The sequence below is a fragment of the Falco rusticolus genome, chromosome 6, assembly GCF_015220075.1.
Source record: "Falco rusticolus isolate bFalRus1 chromosome 6, bFalRus1.pri, whole genome shotgun sequence".
Lineage (NCBI taxonomy): Eukaryota > Metazoa > Chordata > Aves > Falconiformes > Falconidae > Falco > Falco rusticolus.
In genome coordinates, this window is record NC_051192.1 from 18,629,851 (window position 1) to 18,648,531 (window position 18,681).

General features: G+C 55.0%; 1 protein-coding gene across 2 annotated transcripts; it reads right to left on the bottom strand.

The window, feature by feature from the left end:
- Positions 1 to 1,729: 1,729 nt before the first annotated feature.
- On the bottom strand, positions 1,730 to 6,980 carry PNOC (prepronociceptin). Of its 2 annotated transcripts, XM_037392715.1 has the most exons (3): positions 6,850 to 6,980; positions 2,876 to 3,299; positions 1,730 to 1,939 (listed from the first exon to the last, which is right to left on the bottom strand). In XM_037392715.1, exons 1-3 carry the CDS (start codon positions 6,967 to 6,969, stop codon positions 1,890 to 1,892), a joined length of 594 nt encoding a protein of 197 aa, XP_037248612.1. In that variant the 5' UTR covers positions 6,970 to 6,980; the 3' UTR covers positions 1,730 to 1,889. The 2 variants fall into 2 exon arrangements, with proteins under 2 accessions (XP_037248612.1, XP_037248613.1); XM_037392716.1 differs by lacking the exon at positions 1,730 to 1,939 and having other exon boundaries at positions 2,512 to 3,299.
- Between the last annotated feature and the right edge of the window lie 11,701 nt (positions 6,981 to 18,681).

The following is an 18,681-nucleotide window of genomic DNA, read 5'->3' on the forward strand; positions in this document are numbered from 1 at the left end:
CCAAAATCCCGAAATACCTCAAGTTTTAAACTTGGGCTCTGCAGGACGGGATTTGCATGTGCTAAACCCGGCTGGTTTGTAATCGGTGGCCCAGAGTCCTGTGGCCGGGAGCCCTTCCCTTGCGGCCGGTTAAGCGCTGAGCCGAGAAGTTGCTTGTTGATGCCAAAAAAAAATGGATAATTTTTTTTTTTTTGAATGTGTGTTGAGGTGCCAGCTGGCCGTGCGCGAAGCGATCCCCTAACCAGCCAAAGTCTTCCCCAATTAATTTTTAATTTCCAGCTGCTGGTCGAAACAGCAGCAGAAGTCGTGCCTCTGCCCGGAGCTGCAAAGTGGGGACACAGCAGCCCTGCCACCGGCTGGTCCCAGTGTGTCCCTACCCCTCTGCCGCAAGGTGCTTGGGTGGTGATGCCCCCCCTCCCCAAACGTGGGGGGCTCCTGAGCTGAACCCCTGGACTTCCAGCTGGGCTGGGGCCTCGCTGGGGGTGCCTTCCTTATCCCTATGGAAAAGGATTCTGGGTGTGCAGAAATTCCCCTTTTCTCTTAAACCCTAAAATCCTTTTTTTTTTAACCCTTAATCCCCCGCTCCCCATCCCATCCCATTTTTGGCTGAGGGACACATGTGCGATGGGACAGACCCTGCCGGTAGCTCTGCAGCAGCCTGCGTGAGGGGGATTTCTGCCATCCTGGAAATAACACAAATGTACAGAAATCTCCTTTTTTTTCCCTTAAAACCAAACTCTTCCCCAGCTGAGCAGGGCCATTCAGTCGTTCCCACCACCCCCACCCCCCCCCGCCCCCCCCCCCCGTGGCAGGGGGGCAGCAGGGACCTGCGTTGACCCAAGTGATGGTTGCCAGTCGCAATGATATCGTAGAAACAGTAAACTAATTTATTAATCCTTTTGCTATGTACAAGTTTAATGGAGAAATCTTTGTATGAAACAATTAAAAAGAACAAGATCTGGGATTTTTTTTTCATCGGGGTTATTATATTATTTATTTTATTATTCCTTTTTTTTTTTTTTTTTTACAAAGAGTGAAGGGCAGCACTGCGGGTAAGACCCGGGCGAAGTCGCTCCAGGTTTATGCTTTTTGGGTAGCAAATTAGGCAGGAGAATCAACCGGCTCTGATTATCCTGGGAGCGACACGGCGGGGGGGGGGGGGGAACCCGCGTCCCAGCGTGGGGACTGGGACACGATGCATGCCGGGGGGGCGGGGGGCCGCAACAAAAACATGCGCGTGGTTTGTATTGCTGAGCAAAGAAGTCAACCCCAGAGGCTTTACAAAACTTGAGGGAAAACACTGAAAAAAAGGGAAAAATACATTTTAGAAAAGGGAAAAAGAATTTAAAAAAAGAACTGATGTTTCCCAGGTGCGTTTTGGGCACTGGGGCAGGAGCCGGTCCCCGCTGTGGCGGCTGGGAATGGAGCCACAGTGGGACGCGACCCCTTGGCATCCCCCATCTGAAAAGTTGGAAATAAATCCCATGTGAAGGTATAAGCCCTGGCTGGGGGATGCTGAGCGCTGCCAGGGAAGGCACTGGGAATGTGGGGTGGGGGCTTATTTTCTGCTGGATCCAAGGTGGCTTTTTCACAGTGGCCAACCCAAAAAAAGATAAAACAAAAAAAGCCCCAAATCCAATTTTTTTTGAAAGAATCCCTTTTTTTCCTTATTTTGTTTAAATTTCTGCCCGCTCCCCCGCGGTCCCCTCCCCGCCCTCCCCATGGCATCTCGCTCCTGTCGCAGGCGGAGGCCGAAATTCGTCGGGTCCTGGTTTAAATCTGGCTTTAGTGAGTGAAGAGCAAAGTGATTTCTGAACGCGTGCGAGTCTGAAGCGCTTTGGGGTCCGTCAGAGAGAGGATGGAGGCTGCTGGGGTGGACAGGAGCAGGGTTAATTTTGCCTGTGCCTGGCAGAAGGTGCTGGGATGCGGTGCCGGAACGCTATAAAAAAAAATAAAAATAAAAAAATAGAGAAAAGAAAGAAAGAAAGAAAAAAGAAGAAAATAGAGAGGGGGAAAAAAAAAAAGGGAAAAAAAAAAGGGAAAAAAGTAGCAGCTGAGCCGAGAGTGGAGGGAGCGGGGGGCTCTCTCCCAGGGAATGCAGGGCTGGGGGTGCACCCCCTAATTTAGGGAGATGCCACCCGGGGGGAGGTGGGGATGGGGCAGAAAAAGGAAAAAGAAACAAAAAAAGGGGAAAAAAAATTTAAATTCTCCCAAATTGTAAATTTGGGGAGGGGATGGGGATGGGTGGTCTCGGCAGCTGCAGGGTAGAGAGGCTGGGGGCTCTGAGCATCCCGGTGGAGCCAGTGGCGGCACAGGACACTGGTTGCCGCTCGCCTGGCAATGTGAAGCTGGCGTGTTTGGGGAGGAATTATTTAATTTCTAAAAGGAAAAGGTTCTGTTTGATTTTCATTTATTTTCATTTATTTAGAATTACTTATATATTTTTAAAATTTTAAATAATTTATCTCTTTTTTTTTTTTTTAGTTTTTTCTTCTTTTGATTTTTTTTTTTTCTTTTGGGGCAAACCACCCTTCGGACCTCTTGGGCGCTGAGGGTAAAACCCTGTTGCCCACCATCGCTGGGGGGGGGCTGTCAGCAAAGGGCCTTTCCCCAGGCACCCTCCAGACACCGAGACACCGACAGCCACCCTCAGCATCCCTCCCCAGTCTCCAATTCAGCATTTTTAAGTTAAGCCATTTCCAATTTTTTTTTTTTTTTTTTTTTTTTTTGCCCCCTTTTTAATTTGCACCCATGGACATGTGGTGTAGAGGGGTAGAGGGTTGACTTTTTTGGCCATGGCGGACCTAGCCGGGCGGCGTGGGTCTCCGTTAGATCTCGTTGTGCTCGCTGATGCCGCCAGCGATGTCGTACTCACTGGAGCGGGGCGACATGCCCAGGTACTGCTTCAGGAACTCGCTAAACCTCTTCTGGTTGTTCCACTTCCTCGCCGACTTGCGGACCCCGATGAAGCCCCCGTACCGCTTCTGCACCCCCTTGGCTGTCGGTGCCGGCCGCGAGCTGCGCATCCCCCGCGGGAAACTGCCGAGCCGTCGGGAAATGTCCTCAGGTGGCTGCGGGAAGGCGCCTGGTGCCGGTTCGACGCCTTCATCCTCGGCTTCCCGTCGCCGCAGCAGCTCGCTTACCTGCAGCGGGCTCACCGGCACCGCCGGCACCGCGCCATGCCAGGGATCGCCAGCGTCCTGCAGGTCGTGGGGCCATGGGGCGGCTCGGCTGGCGGCAGCGCACAGCTCCCAGGTGGCCCGAGGCACAGCTTCGCCTTCGCACTCCAGGATGCAGACCTGTGCGGCAAACACGGGGATGGGAGTCAGATGGGGTTTGGTCCCCCCAGGGCTGTGGGACACCAGGCAGCACCAGCTGGTGTACCCCAAATGGCAGGTGCTCGAGCATCCCCCCACTTCCAGCCTGTCCAGTGATGCGACGTGTTGGAAGACACCCATGGAAAGGTGCTGGCAGCTCATCAGCCCTTGCCTGGCCTCATTTGGGGAGGTGTCCCCTCCCAAAACCCATTCCTGGGCTCCCAGAGATGGTGGTGGAGATGCTGCTCAGCTTCCCTCTCTGGCCCTTCCTGCTCCTCACTGGACATACTCCACACTTCCCCGTTGATGCTTCCATCCCACCACCATGTGCTCAGCACTGCAGGGTCCTTCAGCCGGGCATGAGCCCCAAAAAACCCCAAAAATCACTGAGTCATGGGAGGGTGGAGGTGGTGCCTGTGGCATATGCCCATGGCATGTCCTGGTGCCTGGGCTTGTTCCTCCCTAGGGGCAAGACTTTGCTTTTCTCCTTGTTGAACTTGATGAGGTTCCCACTAGCCCTTTTCTCCAGGCTGGCAAGGTTACTCCAGGTGGCAGTACGAGCCTGTGGTCTACCATCCACGCCTGCCAACTCTGCATCATCCGTTCATTGCTGAGGGTGCGTCTCTCACATCATCCCGGCCATTCATGAAGACATCAAGGTCCTCCAGGTTTCAGTCCACCTCACTGCCCATTTATCTATCCCGTGCTTCAGCAGATTGTCCACAAGGATGTCATGGGAGACAATGTCAAAGCCTGATGAAAGTCAAGACAAGCTGCTTGTCTCACTGCAGAAAGCTGTCAGGTTGGTCAAGCACGATTTCCCCTTCATAAATCCATGCTGGCTGCTCCCAGTGAACTTCTTGTCCTTCATATGTTTGGAAATGCTTTGCAAGATGATGTGCTCCACCACATCCCCAAGGACTGAGGTGACGCTGACCAGCCTATAGCTTCCCAGATCCTCCTTCATGCCTCCTCAAAGAGAGGTGTGACATCTGCCCCCTCCCAGCCCCCAGGAACCTGCCCTGGTCACCACGTCCCTTCAAAGGCCACCAAGAGCTGCCTCATCAAGAGGTGCCATCAAACTTCCTCAGCACCCATGGGTGCATCCCTCTATGTTTGTGTCTCATCGCTTTCCAAGAGGCCTCGTCCACTAAGGCAGGACACGGACCCAGCATTGCTGTGGGGTGATAGCCCCAAGTGGGCCACTACCACCAAAACCAGCACCCAGGGGAAACCATCCAGAAGAAAACCCTAGAAGAACGAAACTAAATAAATACCAAAGAAACCAGGGCTGGAGGGCCCAGATGGGGAGGGTTGTCTTCCTTCGCGTTGAAGCGTCTCCATCCCAGCATCACCTTCATGGCGGGCTCTTTCAAATGCCTAACACCAGCTGGGGACCCCCATGCTGAAGTGCGTTGGCGTGTCTCATCGCTACAGGCCATCTGCAAGACTAAAACCTTTGCAAAGACGCACGTCACCATGGGTTCATTGACTTTGCCAGGTGGGAAGTGCTACAGGTCCCAGCGTGGTGTCTCAGGGCTGCAGCTCGAGCACATGGCTCCGCAGCAGTCAGCTATTTCCATCCCCAAGGGCGGCCAGGCTCTTCAGACAAAAAGACAAAAGAAAAATAGTTGTCCCAAAGTGAGGTGGTGACGAGGGTCTTGTAGGCTCAGACACCTAAGAGGGTCCTTGTGGAGATGCTGAGGGCATCCTGCACGGAGCCGAGATCCTGTCCTGGGGTCTCCAAGGCTTTGGCAGGATCTATGGCTGATGGGCCACTGCAGTGGCCTGTGTAGGAGATGAAAGGTGATGGATCACATGGAGCTGTGATGAGCACCAGCTGGTAGGCTTCAAGAGGAATCACCCCGGACATCAGTCTGAAGACAACCAGCAGTCCTACCACCCATCCGCAGAGCAGCACCGGGAACATCTCAGCGGTCCTCAGCCACCCTGCTGTGTTCTCAATTCACATGGAAATGGCGTCTGCCACCAGGCCAGCTCATGGTCTTTTGGGAGCCCTCAGCAAACACCAGCCAATGCTCCTCCATGTCTAGTGCTGAAACTACCCAGGGCCGCTCCTTCTGACCTTCAGTTGGCATTAACGGTGTCACTGTGGGTTTGCACCATCCCTAGAGGACTCTGGGGACCAGGATGTAGGTGATTCATCCACAACTTGAAGACCAGCTCCATCAGCCAGTCCCTGTCCTGCTCTGGCAGCTGCAATGCTGGTGCAGGCATGCCTCTAACTTCAGGGGCATCTTCTATTTCTACCTCAGGAGGGCGGATGCTTTGGCCACCGAAATGGTGGGGGGTTGTATCCAATCCCACCACGATGGTTCTGCCAGCTGAAACTGAGCCTTGAAAGTCCTCTGCTCCTGGTTCAAACCACTCTTGCTTTGAGATACAACCTTGTACGGGACCCATGAGCCACCAACCATCCATCCCATCTCCTCTCCACCTTGCTGGCCGGGGAAGACAGAGCAAAATGCAGCTCCAGAGGCAGGACCAGGGAGGAAGGGGGGGGCCTGCAGAAGTGCTGGTGCCTTCAGACTGCAAAACAATATTTTGGGGCAAAACCAGGGCAGTTGTGCCCCAAAACTTGGGGGCAGCGATGTGCCATTGCAGAAGGCTTTGCCAGCAAGGGGGTGGCACTGGGGTGCTCCAGCATCTCCACAGATCCCTGGAAGTCTCTGGTCTCCCCTGGTTTTGTGGAAACATTTCCCAGTTCTGGGGGCTTCCTGAGCTGCTGGCTCCTTTTGGGTGGATGTCTTAACCCGCCGTGATTTATCGTCGCTAATAAATAGGCAAGAGGGCAGGGGGGAGGCGATAGATAAACCCCCGGAGGCAGGGTGGGAATGGGGGGGAAAGAAATGCTGCTGGCCAGGGCACGGCCGTGGCTCAGAGGAGCAGGAAAAAAAAGGTTAGGGGCTGGAAAAACCCCAAACCCCCTATTCAGTGGCTCTTTCCACCCAGCGTTGGAGGCAAATCAAGGGAGCGAGAGAGGCTGCGGGGGGCCCGGTCACACAGAGTGCTGTGGTTTGCCAGCCACCTGCAGAGCTGGTCCCATCCTGCTGGGGCTCAGGGTAGGATTTTGGTGGCTCCTTGGAGGATGGAGTCCCCTGGGGGGGTCCAGGGTCGGCATACGTAGGGGCAGCGAAGCTGCAAGCCGTGGGGCAGGAAAGCTGAGGTTGCTTGGGGTCTTGGGACCCTCCTTGGGCCGTCGCAGCCTTGTCCCCATCTCTCCCAGCAGCTGGTTTGGGGTCTGAATCCTCCCTCGGGACCATCTTGTCCAATGGTGTCCCTGGGGGGTGCCCAAGGAGGAGAAACAGTGACAGCAGGTGGCACCTTCCCCTCGAGGTTTGGCATGGACCGGCCACCAAAGCCCCCCGCCAAGCCCCCAAACCCTAACCCTGGCACAGGGAGGAGGGTGCCTACCCAGTGTGACAGGATGCAGCTGGCACAGCACCCATGGATGCTACCCCCATGGGTGCTGCCTGTGGCAGGGGACAAGCCAGCAGGCAGAGGGACTTACAAGGACGTCAAAGCTGTCCCGGTAGAGGTGGCGGTCGCAGCGCAGGCAGTCCCCCCGGCAGTCCCCCCGCACCCGGGCAAAGAGGCAGAGCAGCAGCAGGTCCCAAAGCACAGCCCTCATGGCGGCACCGGCAGCAGCTGCAGCCAGGAGAGAGAAGAGCCGTCAGGATGGGACCTGCACCACCGAGCCCTGCATGTGCACCGAAATGTGCCCGTTCTCAGCCTGTCTTCCCTCACCCCCCCCCCAGACACGCATGTTCCCAGTCCCCCTGACAAAATTATCCTTTCAGGAAAGGAGCCTGGCTGCCTCCTCATCCCCAAAACAGATCTGGTGTGTCCCAGCTTGATTTTTTCCAGGCTATCTCATGGCACAAGTCCCGGCTAGGGCTTATTTTAGCAGGTGGACGTGGTGGGGCAGCACGTCCCCAGCTGTCCCCTGAGCAGAACACTCCTTACCCAAGCATGGCTGGAGCGGGGTGAGGATGTCCTGCTCTGGTATCCCCTCCTGGCTGTTTTTAGGGTGCTGCCACCCCTGTCCCTATCTCAGCAGAAATTGCTGGGATCTGAGCCCACCTGGTGTGCAGCAGCAAAGCCAATTCCCAAAGACCTCCCTGAGTCCTGTCCAGCTTTGCTGACATCGGTGGCAGCCGGCGATTAAGTGACATGACCAAGGCCACGCGGTTCCCTCCCAATTCCTGGAGATTTCGTTTGATGCATCCCCATGGCCATCTGCAAACAGGAGGGCTGGTCCTCCTGACCCACCCCTCACGCTCATCCTGCCGAGAAAAGGGATCTGACATCCCCGTGGTCCTTGGGAGCAGGTCCCAGTGCTGCATGGCACCAGGTTTATAAGCCAGCGAGGAGACGAGATGGAGGCGATGGAGAGGAGCAGGATGAGGATGTGAAGGTTGGTGCTATCCTTGGTGGCACCAAGGTCCCTCCATGCCAGAGCAGCACCCAGAAAACCCTGTACCGGGATGCTCAGAGGGGAGGAAGACCTCGGTGATGGTGACTTTGCAGCCCATGTGTTGCTCCAACAGCATTTCAAGCTGCTTTTGGTGTGGGGTTGAGCACCTGGCCAGGGGCTCCCACCCCACCAAGGCAGGGGTTACCACTGCTCCTTGCAACGGAGGCAGAGCATCCACCCGGGTCCCCGACAGGCACCATGGTCACCTTTCATCACTGCCAGCCAGGCAGTGACACAGAGCCTGACGGCTCCCAGTTGTCATTTGCTGGAGGGTACAGGGGGAAGCTGATAAGAGCTGGAATTAAGGCTTAATCTTCATCGAGTCTCATTAAAACTGGCTGGCAGTGTGAGTCAGAGGCTTGGCAGAAAGCTCCTGGGAGAGGGCAACACCCAACCCGCACCCCCCCCCCCCCCCCCGAAAAATCACTCAGCCCCAAAATGGGGTTCGGTGGAGGCAGGAAGGGGGCTGCAACCCACCCCATAACCCTGTTCCCATGTCCCCAAGAGACATCAAGTCCGGTGTCCTGGGAAAAGCAGGTCACATCTGGCTGCAGAGGAGGCTCCGAGATTACGGCTCGGCTTTTCTTCCTGGTTAATTAAAAGATGCTATCGGGCAGGCGGGATGCGGTACCCTGCCAGCATCACTGGCAGGGGCACGGGTGGGAAAGAAGGAAACAACCCCCGCTTTGCGCATCAGTGCCCCCCCCCCCCCCAATTAAATCAGCCCTTTCAAAGGGCAGGACTGTGTGGGGTGGATTTTTCTCTTGTTTCTGCACTGGGGTGCCGGGGGGGTGGGGTGGCAGGGATGTGGGGGTGTGACAGCATGAAGCCCCCTTCTGAGTTTCACAGCCACAGCCACACAAGAAAAAAGAGGGATGCCTTTTTTCCCATTTTTCCCCTTCCCCCCCTTTCCCCATTTTTCCCCATTCTTTCCTTTTTAAAAAAATTTCCCCATTTTTTCCTCTGTGAAAACTGAACCTGGACTCTTTCCCAAGGGGTGCACTGGCCAGTCCCACTGCCCCCACATCTGGGGCTGCCATTGACCCTGGCCAAGGATATGACAGCCCCAGTGTCATCCCATAGCCACCCCCGTGGCTCCCCAGACACTGGGGCTGCTCCTGGGCGTGAACCTTCCTCTTCCTCCCTGAAAACTAAACCTCTCCCTCCCAGGGGTGGGCTGTCAGGGTACGGCCGCTCCATCCCACAAACCAGCTCTGGGACCCCCTGCTGCTATGGGCTGCCCCACAGGTGCATCCTCAGTTTTCAATCCAGTTGAATCACCCTCCTTATATATTTTGGGGAAAAAAAAAATCCAGCCTGGGGTTCAGATCGCGGTGAGGTCTGGTTATCCATCAGGACAAGTGGCTTTTATTAATTGCTCCAGGTGGGATGATGTGGGGGACGCAGCCATATAAAAGGGCTGATTCGGGGGGCAGCAGGGAGGACGTGTGACACGAATAACCCGAGGAGAAGAGGTGGAAGGGGAAGCAGGTGCTTGCTGAGATGGGTTTTGTTCGCTTGATTTGATGCGATTTGGGTTGGGAGCTCACCAGCAGTGCCAGGGAGATGCTCCCTGCCTCTCCCCAGGGATACTCCATTCCCTTTTCCCACGGGAGATGTGAACAGCAAGGATTATCGCAGCAGTGGGATCACCGTCCTTCCCCCAACACCTTCGCAAGGGTTTAAATGCAGTGATGCTCTCACTTTCCTGGGTCAGGATCAGTCCCACCTCGTGAGGAGCACACTGAGGAGCTCCTGGCTTCCCATGCCCGCAGCAAAACCTGCCCAAATTAATTTTTTCCCTGCAAATTCCCACACTGCCCAAAGCCAAGGCCTGATCCAGAGGGCAAGAGCCATGCGGCCGGGCAGGATCTGGCCCTGCCGGGAGCCAGCATTGAAGGAGTCAAAGCTTTTTCCAGTCGAAAAAGCGCAATATTGCCCAACAGTGTCCCCCACTGGCACCGGCTACGACGCTTCCCCGGCTCCCCCAAACCCTGGCTTGTGCCGGCAGCTTTTGGGGGGATTTTAGGGAGAACTGGAGGGATCTGGGGGGAGGGGGGGGGAGGGGGGGAGAGGAGAGGGGGGTGGTTTGGCTGCAGATGCCCAGTGCTCGCCAGAAAAATAAGCATTTCTTTTTGTCGATCCCCCCTCAATCAGGTAATTGGCCATAATTGGCCAAAATTAGGCGCCGCGGCGTGACTATAAACACAGATGTGGGCTGGAGAGGCTGAGAAAGGCTGTTTAGAGGTAAAAAAGCTCGGGAAGAACATTTCTCCCCACATCCCCATGTCTCAGCCATTCATTCCTGCTTTTCAAGGGGGACTAAAATTATCAAAGCAACACCCCCCCCCCTCCCAGTTTTCCTCCTTTTTGTGCCTTTTGGGAGGGAAAACGGGATTTCTCACAAGCCAGGCGTCTCCTGGAGCATTCCACAGTGGCCCTGGAGAAGACCTGGCTAAAGGAAAAAGGGGGAGAAATACTGAATGGGGAAAGTCGTGGTCCGGTGACTCCCAAAAAATTCCACTAAAAAATTCTACCCATCCCGGAGGATCCCGCCGTCGCCCTGTGGGCTCCCCCCGGGCTTTGGGCAGGCCGCCTGCACCGACTCTTATTGTGTCCCTCCGGCTCCACTCCGGTTGAATTTGGGGCTGGATGGTGAAGCTGAAACTTTTCCTCTCTTGGGACAGAGGGGATGGATTTCTCCCTCTGGGAAGATATTTTATTTAACCCTTAGCAGGGAGGGGAATATCTATCTGTGAATCGAAGTGGGGTGGACCATCCTCAGACTAAATAAAACCAGCCAAGCCCCCCCAGGACGGGAAAATTAAAGCAGATTTCCTACCTGCGGGTGTGCTGTCGGCTGCCGGCTCCTCTGATCTGTGACTTCTCCAGCGCCTGTGCCACGGTGGTATATATAGACGGTGTATACACGCATCCCCACACCTCCCTCCCCGAACACGTGCGTCGCTGAGCCCACCCCCGGGGGCTGCCGGTGGAGGGATGCGCCAGCCGGCAGCTGGGGACCGGGGATGTGCATCCTTCCCCCCCCTCCTGCATCCCTTAGCCCTTTTTCCTCCTCCTTAAATCTGGGGGGGCAGCCCTGAAAGAGACGAAGGATGCTGGCCTCGTGGTTATCCAAACGGGCGGTGTCTCCAAGCATCCCAGGGGTGGTGGGGCTGGGATGGAGGCTGGGGGGGGGTCTTAGTGTGCCCTGGTCCAGACCTCCGGGGTTTACAAGGACCCGAAGGCACCCACAGCCAGGTGAGCCCCAAAATCACCCCCCACACCCCCCGGACAGCCCCCAGCCATTCGCAGGGGGGTCTTTCCCCTGCCTTAGACCCTGAGAAGAGGCAAAGGGGGGGGGGTCCCCAACCCCGTTACCAACCCGCTCCAGCACGGCTGCAGCAACACCGCATGTGCGGCTACCAAGCATGTCGCGCATCGATGGCAAGCGCGCGGGTGGGAATAATTGATTCCGGGCTCCGCAGATGATGCCGGGGGTGGGGGGGAGAGCAGAAAATTCCAACTTTACATTTCACGGATGATGGAAACACCCGGTGAGCCAGATGCAGCCGCGTGCCAGCACCTTGCGAGGCAGAGAGACGGATTTGGCCGCTTGGCATCGGGGATAAGTGCTGCCTTTGGTTTGGAAAGGCCAAATCGGTCCCAACCTTCAATAGTTTCTTCTGCAAACCAGCATCACCCCGTTTTTCCCCCCATTCCAGTGACCTGCAGTGATAACGCTCATCCCTGCCAGCACCGATGCGGAGCCAGGACCCCCCAGCATCTCTCCCTGCCCCACCTTGGCAATTAAATAATAAAATCTGCCGTGGCGCTGCGATCCTATCTTGGTAATTTCTTGTAACGACTCCCTAGGAAGGGCTGGAGATGGGAGCGAAACGCCTTTCAGTTCAGCTACGGCTATTAAATAGTTGCATTAATGCCCCCGGGTGAGACCTCAGATGCGTCGGTGCTTGGGCAAGCATAAAAGAAATGGAGAAATTGATGAAAATGCCAAAAAGTGGTGAAAGGGCATCGCAGGAGTGGTGGGAGGGGACCTGCCCTGTTCTGGGGGCAAGGTGCAAGCCTGGATTTTGGGTTTTTTAGGGGAACATGGGGCTGGTGAGCAATGCCGTGCTGGCCCCACGGGCAGCCTGGGGCAAAGCCACTCCCCATCACGCTCCCAGGCGAGTGCTGGAGATAGGGGATGCTGATTTTTGTGTTTTTTATATATATATATATAAAATATTTATTTTTTATATTTTAAAATATATTATACACGTATTTTATATATCTTGCTTCAGTCTTTCCTTAACCACTTTGTTTTTCATTAAGGACATATTCCCTGGCTCTTGCGCAGAATGGAGCAGCAGCCGAGCTGGGGTGAGAAGGCTTCATGCTTCTTTTGTCCTCTCCCGGGGTAATTTGACAAGCTCTCGGGGCTGCCATTCACTCTGCAGCCCCTCAAAATGCTCATTTCTTGGCATTTATTGAAGCGCCATAGCCTTTTCTCCCTTAAACTGACGGAAGGGATTTGCCTCCCAGGCCGGTAATGCTGCTGCTGTTGAGCTGCCAAGAGCAGGAGGCAGCAAATGACATCGGGGTGACTTCGTTTACTGTCTAGCTAATTAACAGAGGTGTGTGGGGGGGTGATTGACAGCCAACACGCCCAAACCCAGCATGCTAAGGGGGAGAAATACCCATTTTTGCAGTGTTTCCAGGTTTTTCTGGGTCCATGTGGGTACCAGCAGCCAAATTTCTCCAGCAGAAATGGAGAGGGAATGTGTTTGGGAACTGGGGATGATTCATTCATAAAATTAGGATAGAAAATACAGATATATATCTTTTTTTTAAGGTTTTGGGGCATTTATGTTTCAAAGTTGGGTCCAACCGAGCTTGCTCCTCTGCAGTTCGGGGCGAGGAGGAGGGTGGGGGAGAGCATCCCGGGTGAGGGTGAGCAGGAGGATTCAAAGTGACAGGCAATTAACAGCGAAAAACGACAATCCTTTTCAGAAAGAAGGCATAAAGCAGATGGGATCTGGTGCAAGGAGAACATGGAGAGGACTCCAAAGCTGCCTGGAGGACAGAGCAGTGGGAAAACTCAGGAGCTGGGAAGTTGTGTTGTTCCCCTGGTCCCGTGGATCCTTTCACTGTCATGGCTGGAGGGGCTGAGGACATACCCAAGCCTGTGTGATGCCTCCCATGTTCACTTTTGGATGCTGCCTGATTATTTTCCTGATCATCTGCGGGTGTTTATAGGGCAGCCATCCCCTCCATCAAGAAAAACACACCCCAAGCATCACCTCCTCTTCCAGCCCCTGCTTGGGTACCACCACCTGGGAACAACTGCCCCTGAGCATCACCTCCTCTCCCAGCCCCTGCTTGGGTACAACCCCCCCTGAGCATCACCTCCTTTCCTGGCCCCTGCTTGGGTACCACCGTCCAGGAACAACCCCCCCTGAGCATCACCTCCTCTCCTGGCCCGTGCTCAGGTAATCATCTCCCAGGAGATGATTTTCCCGGAGCTTTTCAAGAATCAGGTGCTCGGTGCCAGGGTCACATCCTGCTCACGGGCAGCCTCAGGGATATGCTTTAACAAGATGAAGCAGCAGTGTAAAGGGCTTCATTGCCCCCGAATTGGGGTTGATAAACACTGACAGCGAGGTTCAGACCAGTGCTGCTGTTTTACTCCTGTTGGTAATGATGGAGGACTTTGAGCTCTGCCCCAGCAGGGTGAGGATGAGTGTGATGAAGGCTCAAGCCATTTCTGTGCCCCTGCAAGAAGCTTGGGGCTGGGCAGGGGAGCAGGGCCAGCACACCACCTCTCCTTGCCGAGCTGGGGTATGCCCGGGCACCAAGAACCGCAGCCAGATGGGTCCTGCTGGGTGGCAAGCGAGGGGCTCGCCAGGCATGACAGGAGCCCGTCTACAATCTTCACTGCCAATAAAACTTAACCCAGGTGCTGAGCTCCAGGCCACGCGTGGGGACCGCTGGCAGCAATGCTGAGGATGCCGAGGGTTGCCTGGAGACCTGCCTGCACTCAGTGGGAGGAGGATGCTCTGAGCAGGGGTGTGGGCAGGCAGTGAACCCCAATTTGAAATGCGAGGTGGGGAAAGCAGCTCTTCCAGAAGCCGTGGGGATGCGGAGGGGCAGGGGGGGGTACCCTCTGGCTCCATCTCTGTTGCGGTGATGGGTGCCGTGGGTAATATTGCAGCTGGGCTGGAGCTGATTCGATGCACTGGGTGGGAAAATAAACCACTTGTCACTCCGGTTAGTTTTCCATGACTTTAGTCCGTTGGATGAGCTCAGGAAAGGAGCATCAGGAGGACGCGATGGGGCAGAAACCATCCTCCGCTAGGATGTAGCTCTTCACAGGCAAAGCAGCACGTAACCCGCTGCCTGATCTCCACGTAACGTGAGCGACTTGGCTTCACTGCTGGGTCTACCAGCAGGTCCTGGCTGGAAGGAGACAGAAGTCAAAAATGAAAGATTTGAGGGATTGGGAGAAATGTTAAGAAAAAACATGACAGGGAGGGGAGAGCAATCCCTTCCTGCACTTTGCATCGAGCAGGAAAGCAGGTTTTATATTCCTCCAAGGGAAGAGGGACTAGAGCCATTCAGCTTGAGGCAACATCTGAGAAGACCATAACTTCTGCGTGGTGCCCTACATCCTTGCTGCTGGGAAGGGCCAGTTTGGACACAGGAGCTTCATTTTGTGTTGGGAAAGGGAGATTTTACCACCAAGGCCCAAGGGATGAGGCTGCTCCTCTCTGCACAGCCTCGGGGTTTCATCCTTGGAGATGCTGAAACTATGTCTGGATGGGTGCTGAGCAGCATGACCTGCTTTGAGGTTGGCCCTGCTTTGAGTAGGGTTGGGACCAAAGCCCTCAAGAGGTCCATCCCACCTTCCTGGGACTTTCTGACCCAAGGGGAACGAAAGGTAGCAGAGACCCAAAATGGGCCAGAAGGACCTTTATTAAAAATAATAAAGGGGTGGGTGTTTCACCCCCCTGCCTGGAGTCACAGAATGTGGCCATCTCTACCCATCTCCACCATCTACACCTTCATCTCCATCCTTTTCCATCTCCATCTCCACCCATCTCCACCTCTGAACCAGTCCTGGTGGGAATGGGATAGCTCTCAGGGAGCAGCAGTAGTTGAGGCGCATCTCTGGCCCACAGCAAGGTGATGGAGGGCATCTGTCCTGGTGTTTTTTTGAATTAATTTGTGGGACCAAACTGCCCTGACCAGATCAGAAAGCTTCCACAGGCACCCGCTTTGCTTGTAAGTGGACCTGGACCCCCCACCCTTCCTCCAGTGTTCGTTTTGGGGGTCCTGTCACATCAACTCTATCCAAAGAGCAAAGATGGGTGATGTCTTTTCTTCAAACATCTCCAAATTCGCCATTCAAGGTGATTTTTACCCCAAAAGCTCTTTGTGCCAGCATGTTGGACCATCCTCCTAGTTACCCCAGGCTGGGCCACACCATCCACAAACGTCCCCATGGCTCTGCCCTCCTCAGCTCTGTTCTGCCATGGATCACACCATGGGTTAACTGCCACCACCATCACCACGTACCCACCTGGGTGGGCACCCACAAAACAGAACCCGGCCGGACAACAGCCTGCAGCCTTCTCCAAGCAGAATCATGAACATGTTCCCTCAAGAAATAAAACCAAGAGGAGATATCGCCACCAATGCCAGAGCTCTGCCACTTAATGCTCAGCTGCTGTGAGCGGTGGGGGCTCGGCGAGGCCCCACCGAGTGTTTGTGTCATCTCGTTGGAAATTGCAGCTTTACTGAGAGCCCGATCGTGCCCATTTCGCTGCCGCTCAAACCCTTCCGCACCACTCATCAGCACGAGAGCGGGGAGCGACAAGGCTTTGCTGAAGATAGCCTGTCCTTTCACAGCTTGCCTCTCACTGATGAATTAAGGCCATCGAGGTGATGGTGCTGCCTGAGGGCCAGGAGAATATCTGAATTTCAGAAGTGCCTGAAAGCCTTTACCCCTCTCCGCTCATCACCCATGGAGCCACAGCTGGAGCATCCCATGGGATGCTGGGCTCCAAGCAGCAGCGCAGGGACCAGGACCCCCCACGGATAGTTGGAGGTTGGAGGATGGGACATCGGAGGAGCTGTTAAAAAGGGCTGTGGAGCAGGTTTTTGTTCAAATGGAGGGGGAAGATGGTAGATTTGACCACAAATATGCTCCAACATATGGTGTATCATCCCTTCTAGGTCCCCTCTGCACTGTGAGGGGGTGGTCTCATTGGAGGTGGGCTTGATCCTGGTGTGGGAACATCACCTTATTAGCACCAAGGCTGATTTTTTTGAGGTAAAGCTCTTGACTTCAGGCCAATCCCAAAAATAATTTCAGGGCAGAGAAAGAGCTTTGTAGGGGAAAGATTTTAACCCATGACATGGGAGGCTTGGTCAGGTCCATATACAGGTACATGGGTTCAGGGGTCCAAACAGTGTCTTGGGACCAGCTGAAAAATCACTGGCTGAGGTTCCCTGCCCCCCAAAGCATCTGGGAATGATGCTGCCGTTACTCCCCAGTTGTTATATTTATGTTCAACCCCTGGGGCCAGCACTTGAAAGATGGGAAGGATGATGTTTAAACCATCTACTCACTTCTTGCTTTGGGGCCACGGCACCCCCACGTCTCCTTCTTCCCACCAAAAAAAAAATGTTCCCTGGGGAAAAAAATCTGCTCAGCTCAGCCCCGTCTGATGGATGGTGGCGGGGACAGGCTGGCGAGAAACCAGATTGAAACCGGTGACTCATTTCCCACTGGCGGCTATTTCGGGGGGGGAAGAGCAGCCCCCACTCCCCCCCCAACTCCAACATCCATCAGGTGGTCGGAAAGTCCCCGCAGCCACCTCTGATGCCCACTGTGCTACCGCAGGGCAAACAAATGAGTTTTCACCCTAATTGGATCTTTTCCTCTCTCTTTTCTTGCATCCCCACCCCTTGCCATCCTCTGTCAGATGCAAGGTGAGGATGCAGCTTCGTCCCTGCCAGTACCCGGACCCCCTGTTCCCCCACCCCCAGCTGTTGATGGGTGACATTTGGCTGCAAGGGAGCAGCTTCACCCTGGGAGGGGAGATAATTAGTAATTAGCATCCCTAGGAGGTTGCCATCGCTTATAGACACTGCCATGTCTATAGGTGTGGAGACGGAGCCAATACCAACCCAAAAATACCAGCCAGCGCAGATGCCCTGGGAGGGGGGAGGTGTCTGTGAGGTGTATTGGGGCAGGATTTGGGTTCCAAGGGGCCAATGATCCCATCTGGGAGCAGAGGATGGCTCTGAGCCCAAAGCACTGGCACACATCCATCCCTGTGCAGCCCCGAATGCTTGCGGTGCCTCTGGGCTCGTGGTGGGGAAAAAGAGCTTGAAGTTTAATAAAATAGCTTCAGCGATCAATTAAAAAAGAAAAACAACACCCAAAAAACCTATAAGGGATTTCTTTGCTCAGTAGCAACTAAATTTCCTCCTGCCCATCAGCCCCACCCAGCCCTGCACCCTCCACTCGCCCCGTTGCTCCCAGTGAGGGTCCCAGCACCCTCCCAGCAAGGAGCCTGGGCTGGTACCTGTTGAACCACGATGCACCAAAAAACTAACCCCCAAACCCCAGCATTTAGTGCCTTGCGGAAAAAAAACCCTGCTACATCACCGTCGTCTTTAGCACATAAAACCTCTGAGTCACCAGAGGAATGTGCAGCGCTTTTTAATAGAGTCCAAACTGTCCCAGCAGGCCTGATGTTTAATATTACAGGCTGTGATTTATTTTATCTTTATTTATTTAGATTGCTCCATTGAAATATTCCTACTGAACACCCACAACAGGTGGGATGATGCTTTTGTAGGAGTGAAGGGGAGCCGGTTCTGGATGCAGCACGGGTGAGGAAGGACAGCCCGACTGCACCACTGGTCCTTTTGATGCTCAATTATGTTTTTTAACCCAAATGTAAAAAAAATGATTTTTCCTGAGAGTAGGAGTGGGTTTATGGGTGATGCTGGGCGAGGGGTGGGAAGGATGGGCTGGTCCCTGCAGGAGGGATGGGGAAAGAGGCAGCTGGGTGCGGACGTGCTAGAGGTCTAGGAAAGTTTGCCCAGGCAGAAAAGTTGCAAAGAAAATTACTCTTTTCCAGGATAAAATACAGAAACGCAGTGAGCAGATGGGTGGCTGGAAGGGGAGAGGCAGAGGGATGAGCCGCCAGCTCCTTGCTGCGGGACATTGCGGCAGCTGAAGGATGCTGCCGTGATAATAAGGGAATAAAAGTCCAGCAGAAGCAATTAAAGCCCTCCATGCCGGCTGGCCATGGCCATGGCCACGTGGGCTGGGGAGGCAGCAGCGTGGTACCCCACATCCCGCTGGGCGCATCCTCCCTGGCACCTCCACCTGGAGCCAGGATTGGGGACTGAAGTGCTCCGGGAAGGGGTGGTACGGCATCCCGGGCTCCGGCTCCTTGTTTTTAGGATGGAGGGAAATATGTTGGACGGATGCTGTGGGTTTAGCTTTATATGGGGGTGGGGGCAGCCGTTATTAGAAGTGATGCTGAAGGCGTGCGGTGGCCGGCCAGAGGCTGACGTAGGGGGGCCTCCGGGCTGGGAGTCACCAGGGGACCGGGGTCCCCACCGTGTCCCCGTGGTGGTGAGTAGGACCACCGTGGATTTTGTCCGGCTGCAGTTTCTTGGGCAGGTGCATCCGGAGGGGATGCTCCCAGTGTTCTCTTGCCGGAGGACCACAGCCGCCCCGGTGGTTGGGATGGAGGCGGCTCCCGCTCCTCTTGCTGCTCCTTCTTCTCAGCCCCAGCAAGCGCCATGGCCTGGGGGAATTTCTGCAGGGGTGGCGGGGGG

What these genes read in the sequence shown, in the direction of transcription:
- PNOC (XM_037392715.1), bottom strand. Translation starts at nt 6,969, where the DNA reads ATGAGGGCTGTGCTTTGGGACCTGCTGCTGCTCTGCCTCTTTGCCCGG. An exon ending in GGGACAGCTTTGACGTCCTT is followed by an intron (nt 3,300 to 6,849) that starts GTAAGTCCCTCT and finishes TTTGCCGCACAG; the next exon opens with GTCTGCATCCTGGAGTGCGA. An exon ending in GGGCATGTCGCCCCGCTCCA is followed by an intron (nt 1,940 to 2,875) that starts GTGAGTACGACA and finishes TTTTTTTTATAG; the next exon opens with CGTTCCGGCACCGCATCCCA.